Source organism: Rhinoderma darwinii, chromosome 2 (genome assembly GCF_050947455.1).
Source record: "Rhinoderma darwinii isolate aRhiDar2 chromosome 2, aRhiDar2.hap1, whole genome shotgun sequence".
NCBI classification, from domain to species: domain Eukaryota; kingdom Metazoa; phylum Chordata; class Amphibia; order Anura; family Rhinodermatidae; genus Rhinoderma; species Rhinoderma darwinii.
The window spans coordinates 205,559,898-205,583,396 of NC_134688.1; the positions used below are offsets into that span (position 1 = coordinate 205,559,898).

General features: G+C 43.8%; 1 protein-coding gene across 3 annotated transcripts in view; it reads right to left on the reverse strand.

The window, feature by feature from the left end:
• LOC142742710 (glycine N-acyltransferase-like) overlaps positions 1-23,499 on the reverse strand; it is a 51,444-nt gene that overhangs the window by 11,205 nt on the left and 16,740 nt on the right. For all 3 annotated transcript variants that reach the window (XM_075852755.1, XM_075852753.1, XM_075852754.1), the window contains exons 3-5: positions 11,771-11,878; positions 10,023-10,149; positions 8,735-8,870 (exon numbers count right to left, since the gene is read on the reverse strand). In XM_075852755.1, coding sequence (XP_075708870.1) covers positions 8,735-8,870; positions 10,023-10,149; positions 11,771-11,878 — 371 coding nt within the window. The remainder of the gene's footprint in view (positions 1-8,734; positions 8,871-10,022; positions 10,150-11,770; positions 11,879-23,499) is intronic.

The following is a 23,499-nucleotide window of genomic DNA, read 5'->3' on the forward strand; positions in this document are numbered from 1 at the left end:
TGCAGGACAGGACAGGTCCTCCAAAGCGAGAGCCAGTCTTGGTAACCACTTTCTACTTTGGATAAGAGAGGAGGATCCTTAATAGAGGATTCCGCTCGATTAACACAATGTCCTAATAGGGTGTATGACAAATAAGTTTTATGAACTAGACAATGCCTGTAATGACAAGTCTTATGTTTGTATTGAATACTATAGAAATACAATCACAGGGAAACTTCTTTGAGAAAAATGGTCTCCTAGATGCTCTGAAGAAGATGCTAGTATGCATAGAATACGATAGAATGAACTCTGGCACAGGAAATATGCTCTAGATAATGGGATGGTCTTCTGAAAGAGGTACTCTTTTGGAAAGGTTTCCCCATACCCTTTATAGCTATAATATCAGTTCTACTAAATCAAACTGAGATTACCACTGCACCGGTTTGGCTCTTGCGACTTTAATATGGACCTTAAAATGTGGATTTGTAATAGCTGTCTGAAACTGGCTTAAAGAGGCTCTGTCACCACATTATAAGTGCCCTATCTCCTATATAAGGAGATCGGCGCTGTAATGTAGGTGACAGTAATGCTTTTTATTTAAAAAAAACGATCTTTTTTCACAAAGTTAGGAGCGATTTAAGTTTATGCTAATGAGCTTTCTTAATGCCCAAGTGGGCGTACTTTTACTTTCGACCAAGTGGGCGTTGTACAGAGGAGTGCATGACGCTGACCAATCAGCATCATGCACTCCTCTCCATTCATTTACACTGCACTAGCGATATAGATATATCACTATGTGCAGCCTCATACACAAGCCCTAACATTACTACAGTGTCCTGATAATGAATACACATGAAATCCAGTCTGGACGTCATGTGTACTCACAATCCTGACACTTCTGAATCTTTTTTGAATTTCACCTTGTTCATTTATGCTAAAGCCCAACAAATATGCTTCAATGGTTTGGGCGGGGGGGGGGGGGCATGGCCAGCCATAAATTTGTGAGGATGTACACTGCAGAGCACGCGCGCGCACACTAAGGGAGACTGCATAGTGGAGCGAAAGTGAAGAAGGATATGCCAACCAAAACTGGGGGTGCCTGCAGTCGCGGCCGTCGAGGGGTGAGTGGGCACGACGGGCCGCAGACGTTACAATTATAATGATGCTACTCTCTAAACTATGAACTTATTACAGACTATCCCCCTCAAGATCCCATCCTCCTTCTAGCTCTGGATCCAGAGACTGTAATAACTTTATAAGGTCTATGCAGACGTAGGGGCGTCCTCACTAGACCTAGAGATACTGATGGGTTTGGTCTACCCGAGTGGCGTTTGTGTTACTGCCTATTGCCAACTTTTCTATAATGGTCAAAACTAAGCATGACTATGGCACAGTACATCTGCCCATTGACCATAACTGCCCTTCCCTGGACCACAAACTTGCCTGGGAGCATACAGATCCCCCTTTATGTTAGACATAGGGTTTGATATGATACAGCAGGGCCTCTTCTGCCGATCGCTGAGAAACCTGGCTTCTCACCGGAGCAATCTCCCCAATTCTTTTTAGACGGCACTATCCTGAAGCTTGTCTTTTCTATCCTCCAGGGTGACACCCCACGTGATCACATGCCTTTTGAATACATAGAGCTTTTATGCTGGAATGCTCAATTGTACCATTAACTTACGGTCATTTGATGTCTATGCTTCCCTTCATCTTTTCAAAGGTAATAGTATTTTACCTAGCTGCACCCTTCCCCTATCATTATAATGCTTACAATTTTGTACGTTTGTACTTTTTATATCTCTAAAATTAAAAAATATTTAAAAGGAAAAAGGCTTCAACGCAGGCAGCCAACTAGAACACAGAGCTTTCAGGTCGTGTAAAAAAATACTTCATTTATGCTGCTTTCTGATTGGATAATGTAATACGAATAACCTCGAAATGTGTCTTAATAGCAGCTGAAGCTCTGTTTTTCGTTACTATATACGGTTGAACTCAATAATAACACTGTATGTAGTGACCGGGCTGTATCCACTGTATCCACCTGGACGATAAGATGTAAGTGCGCCGAGGATCCATCTAGTGTGTGAGTTTCCATGGATCCCTGTGCTTTCATTTGCACTATTAGGTTTCTGTTAGTGAATTGGGAAACATTAGAGGTCTGGAATGCAAGTGTCTGAGCTTTGAAGAGAAAATGCTTCACAAAAGGTACTGCACATAATGATCTGAGAGCACAAGGAAGCTGTTATTTTTGACTGAAAGTTGATTATGCTCTTCTAGGTGAGATTCCAAACTCTCGAAATGCTTGAGGTCAGATCATCACATCATATTTCGGCACAGTAGACTATTGACGATGTTATTAGCAAAGTAGTTGAAAAACAGCCAAAGCGTTACAAAAATAGCTGGTCTTCAATTGTGGTACCTCAATATTCAACCAGTTGGGAATGGGCATGAAGCCATAGTAGACTGAGCATAATGGGGTTCAGGGACATTGGTGGGATACAAAGTGATACAAAACTGGATGTTACTTGGAAGCGATAGTCTTAGAGAGAGTAGAGCCTGAAAATGCTTTTTAAAGGTGTAAACAATGAGCAGCAGAATCTGAATATCTGGAGCAAGGGTGGTCCAGTAATGTTACCAAACTACCTTAGGTCACTGTTTCCGTTTCTCAACTTGCATAGGTCAATGATAGCAGATCGGATTAATGTTCCATGGCAGGGGCAGACTGTGCACTTTTGCATGGATTGCTTGGAGGCAGACACCATTGTTTCTGTTAGGAAAGTGCTTTTTCCTGAAACTAAATAAGGGTGCTTGGTGCCAAGTTTATAAGGCTGTCCAAAGGTGGCAAATTTAACGGAGTAGAATGTGGCATTAACTCTTTCTTGACTAAGGGTGTTTTGGGCCTCTTGATGCCCAGAGCAAAATTTCACATTTTGGATTGCTGCAGAATTACATTTTTTGTTTCTTAGTCTACCCAAATATTTTTTTATTTCCTTTTCAGGACACATACGTTTTTTTAATTTGACCAAATTGGATCTAATATTTTTTTTTATTACAAAGTCCTATTTAGGACTAAAAATGGGCAGAAACATGGAAAAAACTATTTTTGTTTCATTATTTTCACATTCTTTTCTTGGGTAGTTGGTTCATTCATTATTTACCGCAAATATTTATCCCCTAATTCTTCTGAAAAGATGGTGATAAATATATGTACTGTATAAGGAAATAAGCACTAGTTCAGACAGCAATGTCAAAAAGTAGAAAATTGTGTTTTAGATTTTTTCAATGTCAATTGAAAACAAATGCAATAAAATTGCCAGATGTGAATAAAATATTTCACCCATCTGAAGGTTAGAGTCCTGGAAATGTCCTGGTTAGAGTTCCTTCATAGTTTTCTCATTTAGATCCAGGGCTTTCGCCGATAGCAGAGACAACATGCGTGGAGGATTGGCGTCTGACAATACCTGTGCGATGTTTCGGGGGACCGCCACCATTCTCAAGCATACCTGTCGGACGTTCGGTGTTCGTTTAAATAGTGATCTGTAAATATTAAATAATACTATGTATTTTATTATTGAGATATCGTTCTAATTTTACATCCGATTTACTGACTATTGAATTAATGGATTGGTTTTCATACATATACTAGTATATTAAAAAAAGAGAACTCCTTCATAAAAATAAAAAGGGAGAAAATATGTAACATTTAACCCTTCACTAACTAAATTTATTGAAACATTATAACCTCTAAAACAATCCATTCCTCTAATATTCAAAGTGAAACTCAATGCTTGTTTTAAATTATTTACACGTTTTAATATTCAAGTTTTTGTAAAATGTTATATATTATATTAATTACACTTACCTTAGTCGATCACTATTTAAATGAGCACTGAACGTCCAACAGGTTTGCTCAAGAAAGGGGACGGTCCCCCGAAACGTTGCACAGGTGTTGTCAGACGTTTCCAGGACTCTAACCTTCAGATGGGTGAAATATGTTATTCACATTTGGCAATTTTATTGCTTTTGTTTTCTGTCATTTGACATTGAAAAAATGTTCTACATTTTGACATTACTGTCTGAACTAGTGCTTATTTCCTTATACGCTATATCTAAGAGGTTGAAAGCACCTCTTGTTGCACTACCTCACCCACAGGTTAGTTCACTACTAAGGTCAGAAACCTCATACCTGATAAATATGTGTACATCATCTAACGTTTCACGCGGCTATAGCGCTACATGAGCAAAGCCCCAATTTTAGTTTTAGATGACCGCCTTACATAAACAGTGAAATTATATGTCCTTTCCTTATCAGAGTACAGAGTTGGACTGTCAAAATGACAGCCCGAGCCTGTTGATGGCATTATTCGCAGGAGCGAGCAGTGCCATTAAATAGAGAATATAAAAGTGCGAGGACTACGCCAGTAATCCTTGGAGCAGGCAGAAATGAGTTAATTCTTCCAGTCTATAACTTGCTATGCAAAATGTGACAACATAATGGTCCGCCGTTAAATTCTCCTGTTTCAAAAGCAAGATGGCAGAAACGGCAGAGGACGTATAATCTAGGGCAGACTGGAGACAATTAGATTTTGCCATTTTTAGAGATGAACTGAAGCTTTTCTAGAGCTCAATGGCCCCATGTATATTAGTTTGGAGTGATCTGAAGGGTACGGATGGGATTTCTTCTCCTACATAAACACTTGATTGATTTATTAATAATAAAACATGGACACTGGCAACATCCGGCATCTATATAAAAAGTCCTAACTTAGATAGTCACGTGTGGTCTGTACTTGTTGCATCTGCCCATTTTTGTGGCTAAGGAACTCCATATTTTTGGGTTATATCTTAAGAAGCAATGTGGGAAAATGATCAAGTTCTGTTAAGCTGGTCGAACACTTGGCTGACAGCTATCTCTCCAAATTCCCCTGTGGAACGGCTGATCTTGCATGTTTAGTACAATAGACTTAAAAGAGTCAATATATTTCTCTGGCACCACTTATTTACTCTGGGAACAAAATATTTGGGCATGTTAAAATCAAACATTTCCAATTATTCTTTCCCCTGATGACAGATGTCAGGGAACCATCGGATTGCCCCATACACATTGAATAATCTGACAATATTAGTGATTTAGTCAGCCTTTATCTACATAGATGGAGCTTACTAGTCTTTTGGTGGACATCTGTGAAACAGACATGTAATGCCTATAGAGAGTTGAGCCGGCCATGAACGTTAAATGTATATTGGCCTATCCCGCCGATTTTGATGGCAATAGCCGACTATCGAATGTGTCTGGCGGTGTCCCGACTCTCCGACGGCAGATGATGGGGGAGAGAAGGGTCTGGGATGTTGAATTTTTGCATGCCGTTTTTTTTGTTCATTATTTAGTAAGCCACTGCCAGAGAAGTCTGGGAGTGGTTTTCTTCCCAAGACCACTCTTGACCACAACTCTCTAAAATGTCGGCCAACTCTCTAAAATGTATACAACTTTCTAAAATGTATAGCCTTACATTTATCAACCCCTTTTTCAACCTAAACGCATCAGTGGCATTTCCATTCCTTCCGAAATTATACCATGTTGGTGGCTCTCATGGTTTCAAAGGCTTCAAAACATCACTGGACTAAATTTCAGACTATTATCAGGCAGGTATCCCGGGTGGGTACAATTTGTCATGAGGTTTTATATGCGATATACCACCCAAAATCACTTTTTGAAGCCTTTAAAAACTTTTAGTTGTGCATGTCTGATTTAATGCTCACTATATAAAAACAAAAATTAAAGATAAATCTTAATGTGAGAAACATATTGAGATAGACTCCTTACACATGTCTTACAACTTCTGCAGGTACCCTCCTGAGCAACCATTTGCAATTCATTCCTCAGGCATGCATGCTTTTTCTTTTTTATGCCCATATCGATGATTTTAGGTAGGGTAGCCAGATGGCAGGGTGTAAGGAGGTGCACAGGGTCCATCAGGGTGGAAATGGCAGTGAACATGGAAAGGTCACTGTCATGTGCACTGATCAAGGAGACAGCTCGTCGATCGGGGCTCGTTTGCTCATTTCACAAGGAGCTACGATTGGTTATGTATGGGGACGAGCAATTGTTACTGCAATCGCTCGTCCCCATACATTTTCATTATGTCAGCAGCGCATCTCCCCGTTTATACAGGGAGTTGTGCTGCGGACTAGCGACCATTTTATTGGCCGCATAAACGAGCCGATCAGTCGATGAACGAACGTTTGAGCGTTCATATGAACGCTTGTTTGCCTGATCATTGGCCCGTGTAAAAGGGCCTTATGTGTTTCAATTTCACAAAAAAACACTAAGACTGGGTTCACAAGACCTCTTTTCAGACGTAATGGAGGCGTTTTACGCCTCGAATTACGCCTGAAAAGACGGCTCCAATACGTCGGCAAACATCTGCCCATTACTTTCAATGGGTTTACGATGTACTGTGCCGACGACCTGTCATTTTACGCGTTGCTGTCAAAAGACGGCGCATAAAAAAGATGGCTCATCAAAAGAAGTGCAGGACGCTTCTTGGGACATAATTGGGGCCGTTTTTAATTGACTCCATTGAAAAACAGATCCAATTACGTCCGTAACGGACGCCGCGAAAAACGAGAGTACGAGCAATTCCGTCTGAAATTCAGGAGCTGTTTTCTCCTGAAAACAGCTCCTTAATTTCAGACGTATTTGCCGTTATCGTGTGCACATACCCTAATTGTACCTACACTGGCAGGGCACAGAAGGGCCACTTGCTATAGACTTTGTAGTAGCTACAAAGATGACTGTTTCCAGGCAGGAACAGTTATTATCTACAGAAGACTACACTAGAAGTGTAACGTAACTCACCAAATAGTAGAACACTTAGCGCCGCATCTGATTTGGCACTGACTAACCAAGGCTTGTAGTCCAAGTCCCCTTCCATTTCACACCATTAACCCACTCATGGATGTATAGACTTTCCTAATCCGTTCCCCAGGACAAAGGTTACTATCAGAGAGTTCAGCAAGGAAGGTTACAGGCTTAAATCTGAAGGAGCAAAGCAGGATCAGGAAAGCCAACAGAGGGAAGCAAGCGAGTGGCTATATGAAACTTTTAGAAAATGGTCGTCCTACATAATTTTTACTGGAATTATGGCAAGGTATCACAAAGAACCCTTCTTTAACCCCTTCCCGCCGCAGCCCATTTTCAGATTTTCATTTTCATTTTTTCCTCCCCACCTTCCAAAAGCCATAACGTCTTTATTTTTCCGTCGATATAGTACTATGAGAGCTTGATTTTTGCGGGACGAGTTGTAGTTTATCGTAGTACCATTTATTTAGCCATATAATGTACTAGGAAACGGGGAAAAAATTATTTGTGGGGTAGAAAATGAAAAAAACTGCGATTCCTCCATGGTTTTTTGCGCACCATATTTACGGAATTCACTGTGCAATTAAAACAACATATTAACTTTATTCTGTGGGTCAATATGATTACGGTGATACCAAATATATATAGTTTTTTCTATATTTTACTACTTTTACAAGTAAAAACCTAAGTGTAAAAAAGAAAATTTATTTTATGTCGCCAAATTCCGAGAGCCATAACTTTTTTATTTTTCCGTCGATTAAGTGGTATGAGGGCTTATTTTTTGCAGGATAAGCTGGAGTTTTTAATAATACCATTTTGGTGTACATGCGACGGTTTGATCACTTTTTATTTAATTTTTTGTGGGAGATTAGGTGACCAAAAAATAGAGATTCTGGCGTTTCCCCAAAAAATTTTTACGCCGTTCACCGTGCTCTAGGGGGAAAATGAGAAAAGGGGTTTTTTTTAAACTTTTAATTTGACATTTTTTTTTGCACAAAAAAAACTATATTTCACAAATTTTTACTTTTTTTATTAGTCCCCCTAGGGGACTTCAGCCAGCGATTGTTAGATCGCTTGCACGATATACTGCAATACTAATGTATTGCAGTATATGGTGATTCTGACAGGCATCTATTAAGCCACCCTCTTTCTAACGATTTAAATGCTGTGGTCGCTATTGACCGCGGCATTTAACAAGTTAAACGAGCGGGATCGCGCTCGATCGCGATGCCGCCCGTTACTCTGAAGTGTCGGCTGTAACAAACAGCCAACACCGGCATCGTATGGAACGGGTTCACTCCCTGAGCCCACTCCATACTTCCCCTACCCGACTTTGGCGTATGGATACGTCAAATGTCGGGAAGGGGTTAAAAGGGGTTCTCCACTTTGGACAACCCCTACTTGTTAGAAGGGTCCCTTGACAATAAGATGATAACAAGATAACCTCCTGCTGGGATACCCAGTGATCGGTTGTAATCTGTGGGGAAATTGGGCAATATTACATTTTCATGCAGTCCCTCCACAGGAGAAATGAAGCATTACAGTGTCCATTCATATCAATGGGATGTCTGTGTAAAGCAGGACAGGACAGGTTATCCAGAGAGAGAGGAGCGCTCTATGTAACTGCTCTCCACTCTGACCAAGAAATGAGGATCCTGAACAGCGGACCCATCTCTACTAATTCAGAATTCCTTAATATGGTGTATGTAAAGTTTTTTTAAACTTTTGCCCTTTAAGTTGGCTCTCAGTGCAAGGTGATGACAGACACAGATAGAAAGAGAACATATCAACATATATTTTTCACTTCATCCCAATGGGCACCTGTGCCACCATCACTAACTCGCTGCTACCCATGATATATGCATTGGTGTGGATTAATGTTTGGTCTACCTTATTTTGCTCATCTTCTCCAGCTCTTCACTCTCCATTCCATCTCTCATGAATAACAGATTACTTGTTGTATACATTTGGCTGCCATGTTTGGAGCTGACCTCTTCAAGCACACTGGTCAATTCTGGTTGGCATCCTGCGATAAGTAATTAATAAGCCGTAAACAGGACAAAAGTTACGTATTCATTTAATTAATATTAAGCAATGATACTAAGACAATCATATATATGAGGGACATTTATTAGGGCATATGGACATCAAAGAGGAGTCCCCTGGTTGGGACCCTTCTTGTGCCAGAATGGAGAGCCAATCTGTAATAGCAGCTAGAGTTGTGGGGGATTAGCGCCATCCATCTGTATTGCCACCATTTAAAATTTAATTTCCCCTGCAGAGGAGCTGTTTTTGGAGGGGGGACTGGGAGCAAGGCCTGAGCGCTCAGCTGATCGCTGTGGCGTCTATATTCTGAAAGGAGTGTGTCTGCTGAGACAACCTCTTTAAGAAGCCAAATTTTTCTTCTCGGTTTGCCTAACCATCAAGTATTGGTTACTTAGTTGACATGCACATGTTCTGAACGTGCATGAATTATTTTGTATGGTGGGCCAAAAACACCTCAGTCTGACACTGGTCACATTGATGTCACCCGTTACCATCAAATTTGAGCTCCACATTAAGTCACATATAATGGCAACCGATTAGAGCTCATCTTTAATTTCTTAAAGAGATAGCACCACTCTCTTCACATGTCTATTTTAGTAAATACTTGTAATCCTCATTAAATAACAATTCTAGAACATATTTTCTTAGAACTCTACATTGTGTTGTTCCTCTGTTATTCCTCTTAGAAATATATGAGTAAATTAACAACTGGGTGTTACCATTACCCTTATCAAAGGGGCGTGTCCCTATACAGTCTCACTCTATCAGCACTGATTGGACAGGCTGTGTAGGGACACACCCCAACTGGTAACACCCAGCTGTCAATTTATAAATAAATTACTGGGAGGAATAACAGAGGAACGACACAAGGTAGAGTTCTAAGAAAAGAATCTCCAGAATTGTTATTTCATGGGGAATACAATTATTTACTAAAAACAGACATGTCGGGAGAGGTAACCGGTCCTCTTTAAACTGCTCTAAAAAAATAAAAACTGCATTGTGATTGGTTGCAATGGGCAATAAGATCAGTTTTTCATTTAGATTTTCTATACCCCAATAAAGTATTATTATTGACTTTTACTAAATTATTGTTTGAGCATTTGTCCAAGATGTCTTTATGTAGCATAGTCACCTTGTATCTGTAACTCCTGCTTCCAGTTCACAGTTTGGGGATCTTGGAGGAACTGACGTAACCCCTGGGGGTCTTTACTGTAGAGAAAATATGTGTTGGTGTAAGGATCTGATGGATCCTTCATTTCCTATGGAAGAAAAGTTTTATGCCATTTTAGGCATTTGTGATAACAAGTCAAAACTTTTCCCAGTAAAATCTACTAGTAAAACTTGCTAAGCCAGAAAAAATAGTGATACCACCGCAATTCATACGGTTTTGTTGCATCGTTTTTTGCAGCACAACCCAACACAAGTATTTGTGAACACACCCTCAAAGTGATGTCATTAAACAAAAGAAACTAACACATTGACTTTGAAAACTATTATTTAAAAAATTCATAGATGCGGAATATGCAATTTCCTTCGGTGGAAAACACCCCCTACATTTACCTCTACGCTAAAGGGGTTCTCTGATTTGGACAATTCCTACATGTTAGAAGGGTCCCTTCTGTTGAGATCCTCAGCGATCAGCTGTAATCTGTGGGGAAACCTTTCAGTAAGTGTTCAATTTCCCTGCAGCGCCACCACAGGAGAAATGAAGCATTACACAGTGTCTATTCAAGTCAATGTGACATTCTTTGCCATCACACTCAGCCATTGTATTAAAATGAATTTCTAAACTAGACAACCCCTGTAGGGTTTATTCACATGGTGTGGTCAGATTGCAGATTTTTACCAAGCTGCAACATTTTGCAACCATTTCGCAACAATGGAAGTAAAAATCACGGTATGACCGCAACGTGTGTATAGACCATTAAAGATCTAAAATTAGAATCAGGTGCCCCACATCAGGTACAAATGATTAGAACCTAAGAGGAATCTGTCATTTTTAAACTCATACAGATAAGGTTTAGGATAGTGTGACACGGCAACATGAAGATCGCGATGTTGCATCGTTACAGCGCAGGTAAATAATGTGAATTTGGTCGAATTATGACAGGCAACACAATACGATAGTCGCATGAAATACCATAGCCTACTATACCATTCAACATACTGGCCCTGATGGAACCCTATGGATAAGCTTAGCGTGTATGTTGGGAAAACTAGACAGCTAGAGTTTTCTAACAAACCAACAGGGACAGCTAGAGTTCCTCCATAAACCAAGAGCGAGAGCAAGAGTTTTCCCATAAACTAAAAGTAACAGCCAGTGTTTCCCATAACCCAATAGCAATAGACAAAATTACCCGATAAACCAAAAATATCTTCCACTGCTCTTCTATACTCTATGCTTAACATCTGATGGACTATCTCCATCCAGGGCTGACCTTAAGGGTGCAAACTGTGCGGACTGGGCACCCGGAGTGCCTGCCCCTATTATCCGCACACTGTATCACAGTATTATTTAGGCTCTATATGATGCACCATATGGGGATGCACCAGTAGAAGGTGGCGCACAAGTTACCATCCAACCTAAGCTCGGACTCTGTCGACCTTAGTTTGGATGATATGGTCAGGCAAGAATATGATGGTGTACTATACAGACCGTACAGTCACCAGATGTTTGCCTGGAATAGGGCGCCTCCTAGTAATGAAAAAAACTAAAATATTATGCAAAGCACTTAAATCAATAATAATAAATAAAAACACTTTATCAATAATAATATTTTACACATAATAGGCATACGTTTACCGATATATATAAGGCCAGATTATAGGACGGGCAAAAGAGGCAATTAGGCATTCCTGTATATCTCTGTAATTACTCACTTCCAATGGGGGGCGACACATGACCGTAGTAAAATCTGGCCACTGGTCCACCAGAACCTGAAGTCTAAAAGGATTTTTGTCCATAACATGCTGCAAAGCGCCGCACACCTGCAAGAAGGAAAAATGCTTCAGATTAATATTCAAATGATACATTATAGCTAAGTATGACGGACATTCATTTTTTAAGCAAATTCATGTTTGACCTATAAATAGTTTTGATTAAAAAGCTTGTACTATTTTGTGTATACAGCTCCCATGCAGGTCTATGTGGCTCCATGGTTACAGACTACAAACAACCCATTTGTAATCTGATTTTGCAGCCATACTCTCTTCCATCTGTCTCCCATCAAATGATAGTAAACAAGAAGTAAGATACAGATGTAAAGCAAGGAATAAATTACAGGATCAGACTACACAACTTTTGTGTGTAGTCTGTTACCATGAATACTTATAGGTCTGCATAGGATCTGTAGACACAAAACAGCAAGAGATTTTTAGTCAAAACTATTAAGGAAACGTGCTACAAGAAATCATAAGACAATGGCGGGAGCTGAGCCCACGCTCCGAGACGTGTTTTTGACTATTAACTATTGCAAGTCTACGCTGTCTACCCTAAATATGAAGGTGGGTGCCATGAAGGAAGATATAGCCATTATCAGACATGATATTCAAAAAGGTTAATGAGCGGCTTGGTAAAGTGGAGGGCCGTGTCACAGACCTGGAGGATAACATGTTAACTACTATAAGAGACTCTAAAAAGTCGACTCACGATATTGTGGCTTTGTTTAACAAAACGGACGACCTAGAACAGGGGTCTCAAACTCGGCCGGGTAAGTGGGCCGCATATAAAAAAAAAAATGTGAAGTGGTCGGGTCGCATGAATTTCAAATTTGATACAATACTAAATTATTGTTAATCAATTAGTTATTTGAACTACTATAACACTATATTACTATAATAATACCGCTAGGTTAAAAATATCAGAGATTTCTCCACGTGCTTATTTCAACAATCCAGCTTTCCAGTTTAAGTGTCACTAAATGCAGTCCGGCGGCTCAGTTAGCACACATGTCAAGATTGGGCAGCCCCTTTTTAGATAGTGCCACTGTGCCCTCGGTGGATGCTGCCGCAGAGTCCTGTGTAGATGCTGCCACAGCAGTGCCCTGTGTAGATGCTGCCACAGCAGTGCCCTGTGTAGATGCTGCCACAGCAGTGACCTTTGTAGATGCTGCCACAGCAGTGCCCTCTGTAAATGCTGCCACAGCAGTGCCCTCTGTAGATGCTGCCACAGCAGTGCCCTCTGTAGATGCCGCCACAGCAGTGCCCCCTGTAGATGCCGCCACAGTAGTGCCCCCTGTAGATGCTGCCACAGCAGTGCCCCCTGTAGATGCTGCCACAGCAGTGGCCCCTGTAGACTGGGACTCCAGCTGTGCTCCTGACATCACTGGGACTCCTGCTCTGGGGAAGCCCCTGACATCATTGTCGATGTATGGACAGCGATGTCAGAGGCTTCCCCAGAGTCTCGGAGAAGAGCCGATAATAGCGCTCTGCCCGGGACTCCGCTCTGGGGAAGACCCTGACACACTGTCCATATATGGGCAGCGATGTCAGGGAATTTTGCAGCGTCCCGGAGCAGAGCCGACAGTAGCGCTCTGCCCGGGACTCCGGCTCTGGGGAAGACCCTGACACACTGTCCATATATGGGCAGCGATGTCAGGGAATTCCACAGAGTCCAGAAGCAGAGCCGATACTAGCGCTCTGCCCGGGACTCCGCTCTTGGGAAGACCCTGACACACTGTCCATATACAGTGAAGAAAATAAGTATTTGATCCTTTGCTGATTTTGTAAGTTTGCCCACTGTCAAAGACATGAACAGTCTAGAATTTTTAGGCTAGGTTAATTTTACCAGTGAGAGATAGATTATATAAAAAAAAAACAGAATATCACATAGTCAAAATTATATCTATTTATTTGCATTGTGCACAGAGAAATAAGTATTTGATCCCCTACCAACCATTAAGAGTTCAGCCTCCTCCAGACCAGTTACACGCTCTAAATCAACTTGGTGCCTGCATTAAAGACAGCTCTTACATGGTCACCTGTATAAAAGACTCCTGTCCACAGACTCAATGAATCAGTCTGACTCTAACCTCTACAACATGGGCAAGACCAAAGAGCTTTCTAAGGATGTCAGGGACAAGATCATAGACCTGCACAAGGCTGGAATGGGCTACAAAACCATAAGTAAGACGCTGGGTGAGAAGGAGACAACTGTTGGTGCAATAGTAAGAAAATGGAAGAGATACAAAATGACTGTCAATCGACATCGATCTGGGGGCTCCATGCAAAATCTCACCTCGTGGGGTATGCTTGATCCTGAGGAAGGTGAGAGCTCAGCTGAAAACTACACGGGGGGAACTTGTTAATGATCTCAAGGCAGCTGGGACCATAGTCACCAAGAAAACCATTGGTAACACATTACGCCGTAATGGATTCAAATCCTGCAGTGCCCGCAAGGTCCCCCTGCTCAAGAAGGCACATGTACAGGCCTGTCTGAAGTTTGCAAATGAACATCTGGATGATTCTGAGAGTGATTGGGAGAAGGTGCTGTGGTCAGATGAGACTAAAATTTAGCTCTTTGGCATTAGCTCAACTCGCCGTGTTTGGAGGAAGAGAAATGCTGCCTATGACCCAAAGAACACCGTCCCCACTGTCAAGCATGGAGGTGGAAACATTATGTTTTGGGGGTGTTTCTCTGCTAAGGGCACAGGACTACTTCACCGCATCAATGGGAGAATGGATGGAGCCATGTACCGTCAAATCCTGAGTGACAACCTCCTTCCCTCCACCAGGACATTAAAAATGGCTCGTGGCTGGGTCTTCCAGCACGACAATGACCCGAAACATACAGCCAAGGCAACAAAGGAGTGGCTGGAAAAGCAGATTAAGGTCACGGAGTGGCCTAGCCAGTCTCCAGACCTTAATCCCATCGAAAATTTATGGAGGGAGCTGAAGATCCGAGTTGCCAAGCGACAGCCTCGAAATCTTAATGATTTACAGATGATCATCAAAGAGGAGTGGGCCAAAATTAAAATCTAACATGTGTGCAAACCTCATCATCATCTACAAAAAACGTCTGACTGCTGTGCTTGCCAACAAGGGTTTTGCCACCAAGTATTAAGTCTTGTTTGCCAAAGGGATCAAATACTTATTTCTCTGTGCACAATGCAAATAAATATATATAATTATGACTATGTGATTTTCTGTTTTTTTTTTTTTATATAATCTATCTCTCACTGGTAAAATAAACCTAGCCTAAAAATTCTAGACTGTTCATGTCTTTGACAGTGGGCAAACTTACAAAATCAGCAAGGGATCAAATACTTATTTCCTTCACTGTATGGGCAGCGATGTCAGGGAATTCCACAGCGTCCCGGAGCAGAGCCGACATTAGCGCTCTGCCCGGGACTCCGCTCTGGGGAAGACCCTGACACACTGTCCATATATGGGCAGCGATGTCAGGGAATTTCGCAGCGTCCCGGAGCAGAGCCGATACTAGCGCTCTGCCCGGGACTCCGCTCTGAGGAAGACCCTGACACACTGTCCATATGTTGACAGCGATGTCAGGGAATGCCACAGAGTCCTGGAGCAGAGCCTGTACTAGCGCCCTGCCCGGGACTCCGGCTCTGGGGAAGCCCCAGACATCGCTGTTCATATGTGGACAGCGATGTCAGGGAATTCCACAGAGTCCCGGAGCAGAGCCTGTATTAGCGCTCTGCCCGGGACTCCGGCTCTGGGGAAGACCCTGACACACTGTCCATATATGGGCAGCGATGTCAGGGAATTCCACAGAGTCCAGAAGCAGAGCTGATACTAGCGCTCTGCCCGGGACTCCGCTCTGGGGAAGACCCTGACACACTGTCCATATATGGGCAGCGATGTCAGGGAATTCCACAGAGTCCCGGAGCAGAGCCTGTATTAGCGCTCTGCCCGGGACTCCGGCTCTGGGGAAGACCCTGACACACTGTCCATATATGGGCAGCGATGTCAGGGAATTTCACAGCGTGCCGGAGCAGAGCCGATACTAGCGCTCTGCCCGGGACTCCGCTCTGAGGAAGACCCTGACACACTGTCCATATGTTGACAGCGATGTCAGAGAATTCCACAGAGTCCCGGAGCAGAGCCTGTACTAGCGCTCTGCCCGGGACTCCGGCTCTTGGGAAGCCCCAGACATCGCTGTTCATATGTGGACAGCGATGTCAGGGAATTCCAGAGTCTCGGAGCAGAGCCGATACTAGTGTGCTTGGGACACCTGACCTAGAAAATAGGCTACGTCGTAATAATGTCAGAAGGCTCTAATTGCATAGAATACATGGAGAAATGGTTGCGCACTTCTTTTGGGGAAGACACCTTCACCCCATTATTTGCTATTGAACGGGCTCATCATGTACCTACTCGCACTTTACCACCTGGACATCCTCTGCGACCTATATTTGCCAAATTATTGCACCATGAATATCGGGATATCATTCTTAGAAAAGCGTGGGAGCGGACGGTTTTAGCTATAAATGGCGGGAAAGTCTCCAACTTCCCGGATTATTCAGCAGAGGTTCAGTGTAAAAGAGCAAGTTTTCAAGATGTCAAGAAAAGACTGAGAACTTTCCAGGTGGCGTATTCTATGCTATACCCAGCGAAATTGCGTGTTGCAGCTTTTTAGGAGCTCATTTTTTTGACAACCCACAACTGGCCATGCAATGGCTTGATGGCCACGAGAGGCAACTGCGAGTCAAGGCGTCCTGAACTATGATTCACATGTTTTTCTTTTACAAGTCATGTCTTATGGGACTTGCATTCTGTTAAATGATGCGTAAAGTAGTGAGTATGTGGCCTGGCTTGCTGCTATTTATTGGTTACTAAGGCAGCACTTATGGGCTTTATGCCTAGCAAGTATATTGTTATGTTGAAATGCAGGATATATGTTTTGATAGAACTTTTCTGTGGTTCTGAACATTGCACTAGTAGGAATCTAAACGCCCACTTTCTCGGTGAGACATGTTCATCTATTTTTTTTTTTTGTGGTTCTGGGGTTACAGTTGGCACATTATTTGATTGTATGTGTGTTAAATTCTGTGTCCTATTTTGAATATGGCTAGTTAAATTCTGTGTCCTATTTTGAATATGGCTAATTCAGTTAGTTTTATTAGTTGGAATATTCGGGGAATGGCTGATGCCACGAAGCGTCATGCCATTTTTCAATACATTAACAAGCACCAACCAGCGATTGTGTGTCTCCAAGAGACACATTTGATAGATGACAGATTACAGCAGCTACAAAGGAGATGGTTGGGCTTTAGCTGTCATTCCACGTTCTCAGTGTATTCTAGGGGAGTCAGCATATTAGTACACAAACAAACCCCATTTAAATGCTTAGACATGGAGATAGATAAAGAAGGGCAATATATCTGTCTGTTATGTACCATATACTCAAAACTGTTCATAATAATATCTATCTATATACCCCCTCCTTTTTCTAATAGAGTACTGCTTAGGGCCATGTCTTTTGTGGCTGATAAGCCTGGGATACCTTTGATTTTTCTTGGAGATTTTAATAATATTCCTGACTTCAATTGGGATAAATGTAGAGGTGAGGCTAGGAATGACGGTGAGGCTACGACCCCGTTTGGTACTCTGGTACAAGAGTTAGGATTACTGGATGTGTGGAGGTTAAAACATCCTTGTGAGAGTAAATTCTCATGTTGTTCATCCACTTACTCTTCTTTATCCAGAATACATAGATTTGGCTTTAGGGAATGAATGTATGCTGTCTTTGGTCAGTCAGGTAGAGTATCTCCCTAGAATGTTATCTGATCACTCTCCAGTTAGAGTCACTGTTGACGTTAATACTCAGGGTCCCCATGGCCCTCGAATGTGGAAACTGAACCCCTTCTGGCTAACTCTAGTTGACAAGCAGGGATTCGTTGTCCGGAGGATAGAGGATTACTTTCAAATTAATTGTGTCTCTTCTTCTGTCCCTTATGTCTGGGATGTGATGAAGGCGTATTTGCGAGGCTTGTTTATGCAAACAATCAGTAGACATAAAACTGCAGCTAGGGCGGTAGATAAAAGTTTGCATGAAGAATTGCGTAGGTCTGAGGAGGCATTTATTTCCAGCCCTACTGTGGTACATCAGACACGATTAAGAACTGCACAAGAAGTATTAAATCTCCATCTTTTGGAAGTAGCGGGTAGAAAGCGGCAGTTTCATGCACAGAAAGCTTTTGAAGAAGGGGAGAAGGCTGGCCATATGCTGGCAATGTTGGCAAAGGCACAGCAGAATGTTTTTCATATAGCTGCTTTGAAAACGGTGCGGGGCACTCTAGTTATGGAAACTTCGGAGGTCTTAGAGGTTTTCGGGGACTTCTATTCTGATCTGTATGCCTCCAAGGTGCATCCATCCAAAACTGATATTTGCTCATTCTTAGCTAGAGCACAACTCTCTCAATTGTCTGGGGAGGCTAAAGCCCTTTTAGATTCTCCGCTTACGCTGGTGGAATTGGAAGAAGCTGTCAAATAGATGGCTAATGATAAGGCGCCTGGGGCAGATGGGTTGCCAGTTGAAATTTATAAAAAATACTGTGCAGTACTCTTACCCAAATTATTGGAAGTGTTTCACTATTCATTGGTCCATGGTTCCTTGCCGGCTTCTATGCAAGAGGCTATTATCGTGGTCTTGCCAAAACCCGGGAAGGATCCTCAATTAGCTGATTCTTATCGCCCGATTTCGTTACTTATGACTGATGTTAAGATCTTGGCGTAGGCCTTAGCTTTGAGGTTGAATAAAGTTATTTCTACCATTATACACCCGGATCAGACCGGCTTTATGCCTGCAAGGTTCACTGCTATGAATCTGAGACGCTTATTTCTAAATCTGCAGCTGCAGGCAGATAATGTAGGGGACAGAGCTATTCTTTCATTGGACGCTGCTAAAGCGTTTGATAGCGTAGAGTGGCAGTATCTTTGGTGCACCTTGGAGGCTATGGCCTTTGGATCGTCCTTTATAGCATGGATTAAGGTCCTGTATTCTTGTCCTACAGCTCAAATACGGGCAAATGGAGGATTGTCTGCTCAGTTTGCTCTTGAAAGAGGAACTAGACAGGGCTGTCCCTTTTGTATGCTGTAGCAGTAGAGTCACTGGCTGCACTCATACGCTTGTCTGATGATATTAGGGGATTTTCCTATGGACACTTGCAGGAAAAAGTGCAGCTTTATGCAGATGACATGCTTCTCTATCTGGGGGATGTCAGTGGATCAGTAGCAGCAGCAATATCCCTAATTGAGAATTTTGGTACATATTCTGGTTTTAAAATAAATTGGGATAAGTCGCACTTGCTCCCTGTGGACCCAATGCGCTCTGCCCCAAGGGTTCATAATGATTCCTTAGTGTGTGTTACGAACTTTAAATATTTGGGGATAGAGTTTTCGGCCTCTTTTCTTGATTATATCTCCATTAGGCCTCATTCACACGACAGGGCCTGAGTGTCGGCCGGGAAAATCGGCCGTTTTTGGCCGATTTTCCCGGCCGGTTTGCATCTGGTTTGCATCCGTTCCGATTCCGTTCCGGGCCGTGTTGCCATTTTTACCGGCCGATTTGGACCCGATTTGCATCCGTTTTTCTCCCTGACCGTTTTTTAATCGGATGAATTTTTTTTATATTATCTTCACTTTACTAATAATGTTCATTCTTTTACTTCATTAGTTTTCAACATTCTTTTGTATGTCCCCCTGGACAGAGCGTTTGATGTCTCTGTTCATATCTGGATAGGGACATCAGGTGCAACTCCTGAAGTGGAATCTCCATGTGGCCGGTGATTCCGCTTCAGGAGTTTCCCCTGATGTCACTGTCCATATATGGACAGAGACATCAAGCGCTCTGTCCAGGAGCGGAATCCCCGAACACACAGGGATTCCGCTCCTTCAGGGAGTTAAAGGTAGGGCTAGCACATAGCAGAGCAGGGAGATACCTCCCTGCTCTGCTACAGTGGCGTCGCTGCAATAGTAGCAGCCGCAGCAGCTGCTAGCGGCGCCATCAAAGGTGTCGCCGGGCCAGGGCGCTTTTAAAACAAGCAGGGGAAGGGAGCCAGCGCAGCGCTCCCTTCCACCTGCTGTACACCAGGGCCCTGCCACACAGTGTATCTCCAGTGTAGCAATTCGTCCGAATGGCATCAACTCCTCCTCCTCCTCACATGCACTCTGCGCTGTGAGGAGGAAGAGAGAGTGCGCGATCGACGGTAGACTGGCCATCACTCGGGACACATTCCGGTGATGGCCGTGTATTACCCGGCCCCATAGACTTCTATGGGAGCCGGGCGGCCGGGCACCCGGCCGAAAATAGGGCATGTCCCATTTTTTGACGGCCGGTTTCCCGGCCCGTCAAAAAATCGGTCGTGTGAATAGCCCCATTAGGGGTCTATTTTTCCTAATGCAGCCGGGTGACGGCCGATTTATGAACGGCCGTCACCCGGCCGGGAAACCCTGTCGTGTGAATTCCGCCTTAATTTACAACCACTATTGGTCAAATTCAAGATGAAAATAACAGCTTGGGGTAAGTTATATTTGTCAGTTGTGGGAAGGGCTAATCTCATTAAGATGATCCTAATGCCGCAGTTGTTGTACATTTTCCATAATTTCTGTAAAGGATCTGCCAGGCACAGCGGGGTTAACTCCCAGAACTAATCAGTCAGCACCTGAGAATACATCCCTGAGACTGACTCCTGCTTCCACCATTCAGGCTGGCAGGCTTAGGAGTGGGAGAGCCTATCGTAACCTGGCCAGACTCAGCTAGCTCCCGCCCTCGGTCTATTTAAGCCTGCACTTCCTGTCCCTCGGTGCTTGTTATTGCTTTGTTTCTTTCCTTGTGGTTCCTGGCCCAGCTACAGCTCCTGCTATTTTTGATCCTGCTCCATACCGACCCTGGCTTACCGACTACTCTTCTGCTTTTCGTTTTGTACCTCGCACACTCCTGGCTTGACTCGGCTCGTTCACCACTCTGGTTGCTCACGGTGTTGCCGTGGGCAACGGCCCCTTTTCCTTGCTTGTGTTCCTTGTATGTTTGTCGTGTTTGTCGTGCACTTACTGAGCGCAGGGACCGCCGCCCAGTTGTACCCCGTCGCCTAGAGCGGGTCGTTGCAAGTAGGCAGGGACAGAGTGGCGGGTAGATTAGGGCTCACTTGTCCGTCTCCCTACCCCCTGCCATTACATAATAACAAGCCCATACCTAGTCTACCCCTGGTCCCTGACACCACTATGGATCCCCGTGAGACCCTGGCTCAGCAAATGCAGGGTCTCTCCCTACAGGTCCAGGCCCTGGCTCAGAGGGTCAACCAGCCTGATGCTACCCTGGTAGTTCCCCGCACCGCACCTCTTGAACCCCACCTCAAGTTGCCCGACCGGTTCTCAGGGGACCGGAGGACTTTTCTCTCCTTTCGGGAGAGTTGTAGGCTTTACTTTCGTTTAAAGCCTCATTCCTCAGGTTCTGAGAGCCAGCGGGTGGGTATAATTATGTCCCGGCTCCAGGAAGGGCCCCAAGAGTGGGCCTTCTCCTTGGCTCCTGACGCCCCTGAACTTTCCTCCGTTGATTGTTTCTTTTCTGCTCTCGGACTTATTTATGACGAGACTGACAGGACTGCCTTTGCCGAGAGTCAGCTGGTGACCTTACGTCAGGGTAAGAGACCTGTTGAGGAGTATTGCTCTGACTTTCGGAAGTGGTGCGTAGCTTCTCGGTGGAATGACCCTGCCTTAAGATGCCAGTTTAGGTTGGGTCTGTCGAATGCCCTGAAAGACCTGCTAGTTAGCTATCCCTCTTCTGACTCCCTAGACCAGGTTATGGCTTTAGCGATACGACTTGACCGACGTCTCAGGGAACGACAACGTGAACGTTTATGTGTTTTCTCCTCCGACTCCCCCATGATGCCTCCCGAAGCTCCGTTGCTTCGTTCCTCCCCGAAAGATTCAGAGATACCTATGCAACTCGGGGCCTCCGTGTCCCCCCAACAACGTAGAGAATTCCGCAGGAAGAATGGTCTCTGCTTCTACTGTGGGGACGACAAGCATCAAGTGAACAACTGTCCTAAGCGTAAGGTTGCAGCCAGAGAACTTCCGCGTCTAAGTGATCATCGGGGAGGTCACTTGGGCGCACAGGTATTTCCCGTAAATATGAAACGTACTAAGATCTTGCTTCCCTTTCAGGTCTCTTTTGGTGGTAGGTCTGCTACCGGCAGTGCTTTCGTGGATTCAGGGTCCTCTACTAATATCATGTCTGTGGAATTTGCTATGTCCCTTGCTATGCCTCTTATTGATTTGCCTAAACCTGTCCCGGTAGTGGGTATCGACGCCACTCCTCTTGCTAATGGTTATTTTACACAGCATACCCCTGTTTTTGAACTCCTTGTTGGCTCCATGCATTTGGAGCAATGCTCTGTACTGTTGATGCAGGGATTATCGTATGATTTGGTTCTAGGTCTTCCCTGGTTGCAGTTGCATAATCCTACGTTTGACTGGAATACTGGGGAGCTAACCAAATGGGGTAATGAATGTTGTACGTCATGTTTTTCTGTTAATTCAATTTCTCCCCCTAAGGAGGCGAATACGCTACCCGAGTTTGTTCAGGACTTCGCTGATGTTTTCTCTAGGGAGGCCTCCGAAGTGTTACCTCCTCATAGAGAATACGATTGCGCTATCGAATTGGTACCAGGAGCTAAGCTTCCTAAGGGTAGGATATTTAATCTTTCTTGTCCCGAACGTGAAGCTATGAGAGTGTATATCCAGGAATCCCTGGCCAAGGGTTACATTCGTCCCTCTTCTTCTCCGGTAGGTGCTGGCTTCTTCTTCGTGGGGAAGAAGGATGGTGGTCTTAGGCCATGCATTGACTACCGTAGCCTGAATAAGGTCACGGTAAGGAACCAGTATCCCCTTCCTTTGATTCCTGATCTCTTTAATCAGGTTCAGGGGGCCCAATGGTTTTCTAAATTGGATCTACGGGGGGCGTATAACCTTATTCGCATCAAAGAGGGGGATGAGTGGAAGACTGCGTTTAACACGCCCGAAGGCCATTTCGAATACCTCGTCATGCCCTTTGGGTTGTGTAATGCCCCTGCGGTCTTCCAGAATTTCATAAATGAGATTTTGAGAAATTACCTGGGGATTTTTCTGGTAGTGTACCTTGATGACATACTGGTGTTTTCCAAGGACTGGTCCTCCCACGTGGAGCATGTCAGGAAGGTGCTCCAGGTCCTTCGGGAAAATAAACTGTTTGCCAAAACCGAAAAATGTGTGTTTGGGGTACAGGAGATTCCATTTTTGGGTCAAATCCTTACTCCTCATGAATTCCGCATGGACCCCGCCAAGGTTCAGGCTGTGGCGGAATGGGTCCAACCTGCCTCCCTGAAGGCGTTACAGTGTTTTTTGGGGTTTGCTAATTATTACAGGAGATTTATTGCTAACTTCTCGGTCATCGCTAAGCCCCTTACGGACCTCACTCGCAAAGGTGCTGATCTCCTCCACTGGCCTCCTGAGGCTGTCCAGGCTTTTGAGGTCCTTAAGAAGTGCTTTGTCTCGGCCCCGGTGCTGGTTCAGCCCAACCAAATTGAGCCATTTATCGTGGAAGTTGACGCATCTGAGGTGGGAGTGGGGGCTGTCTTGTCCCAGGGTACCAGGTCCCTCACCCATCTTCG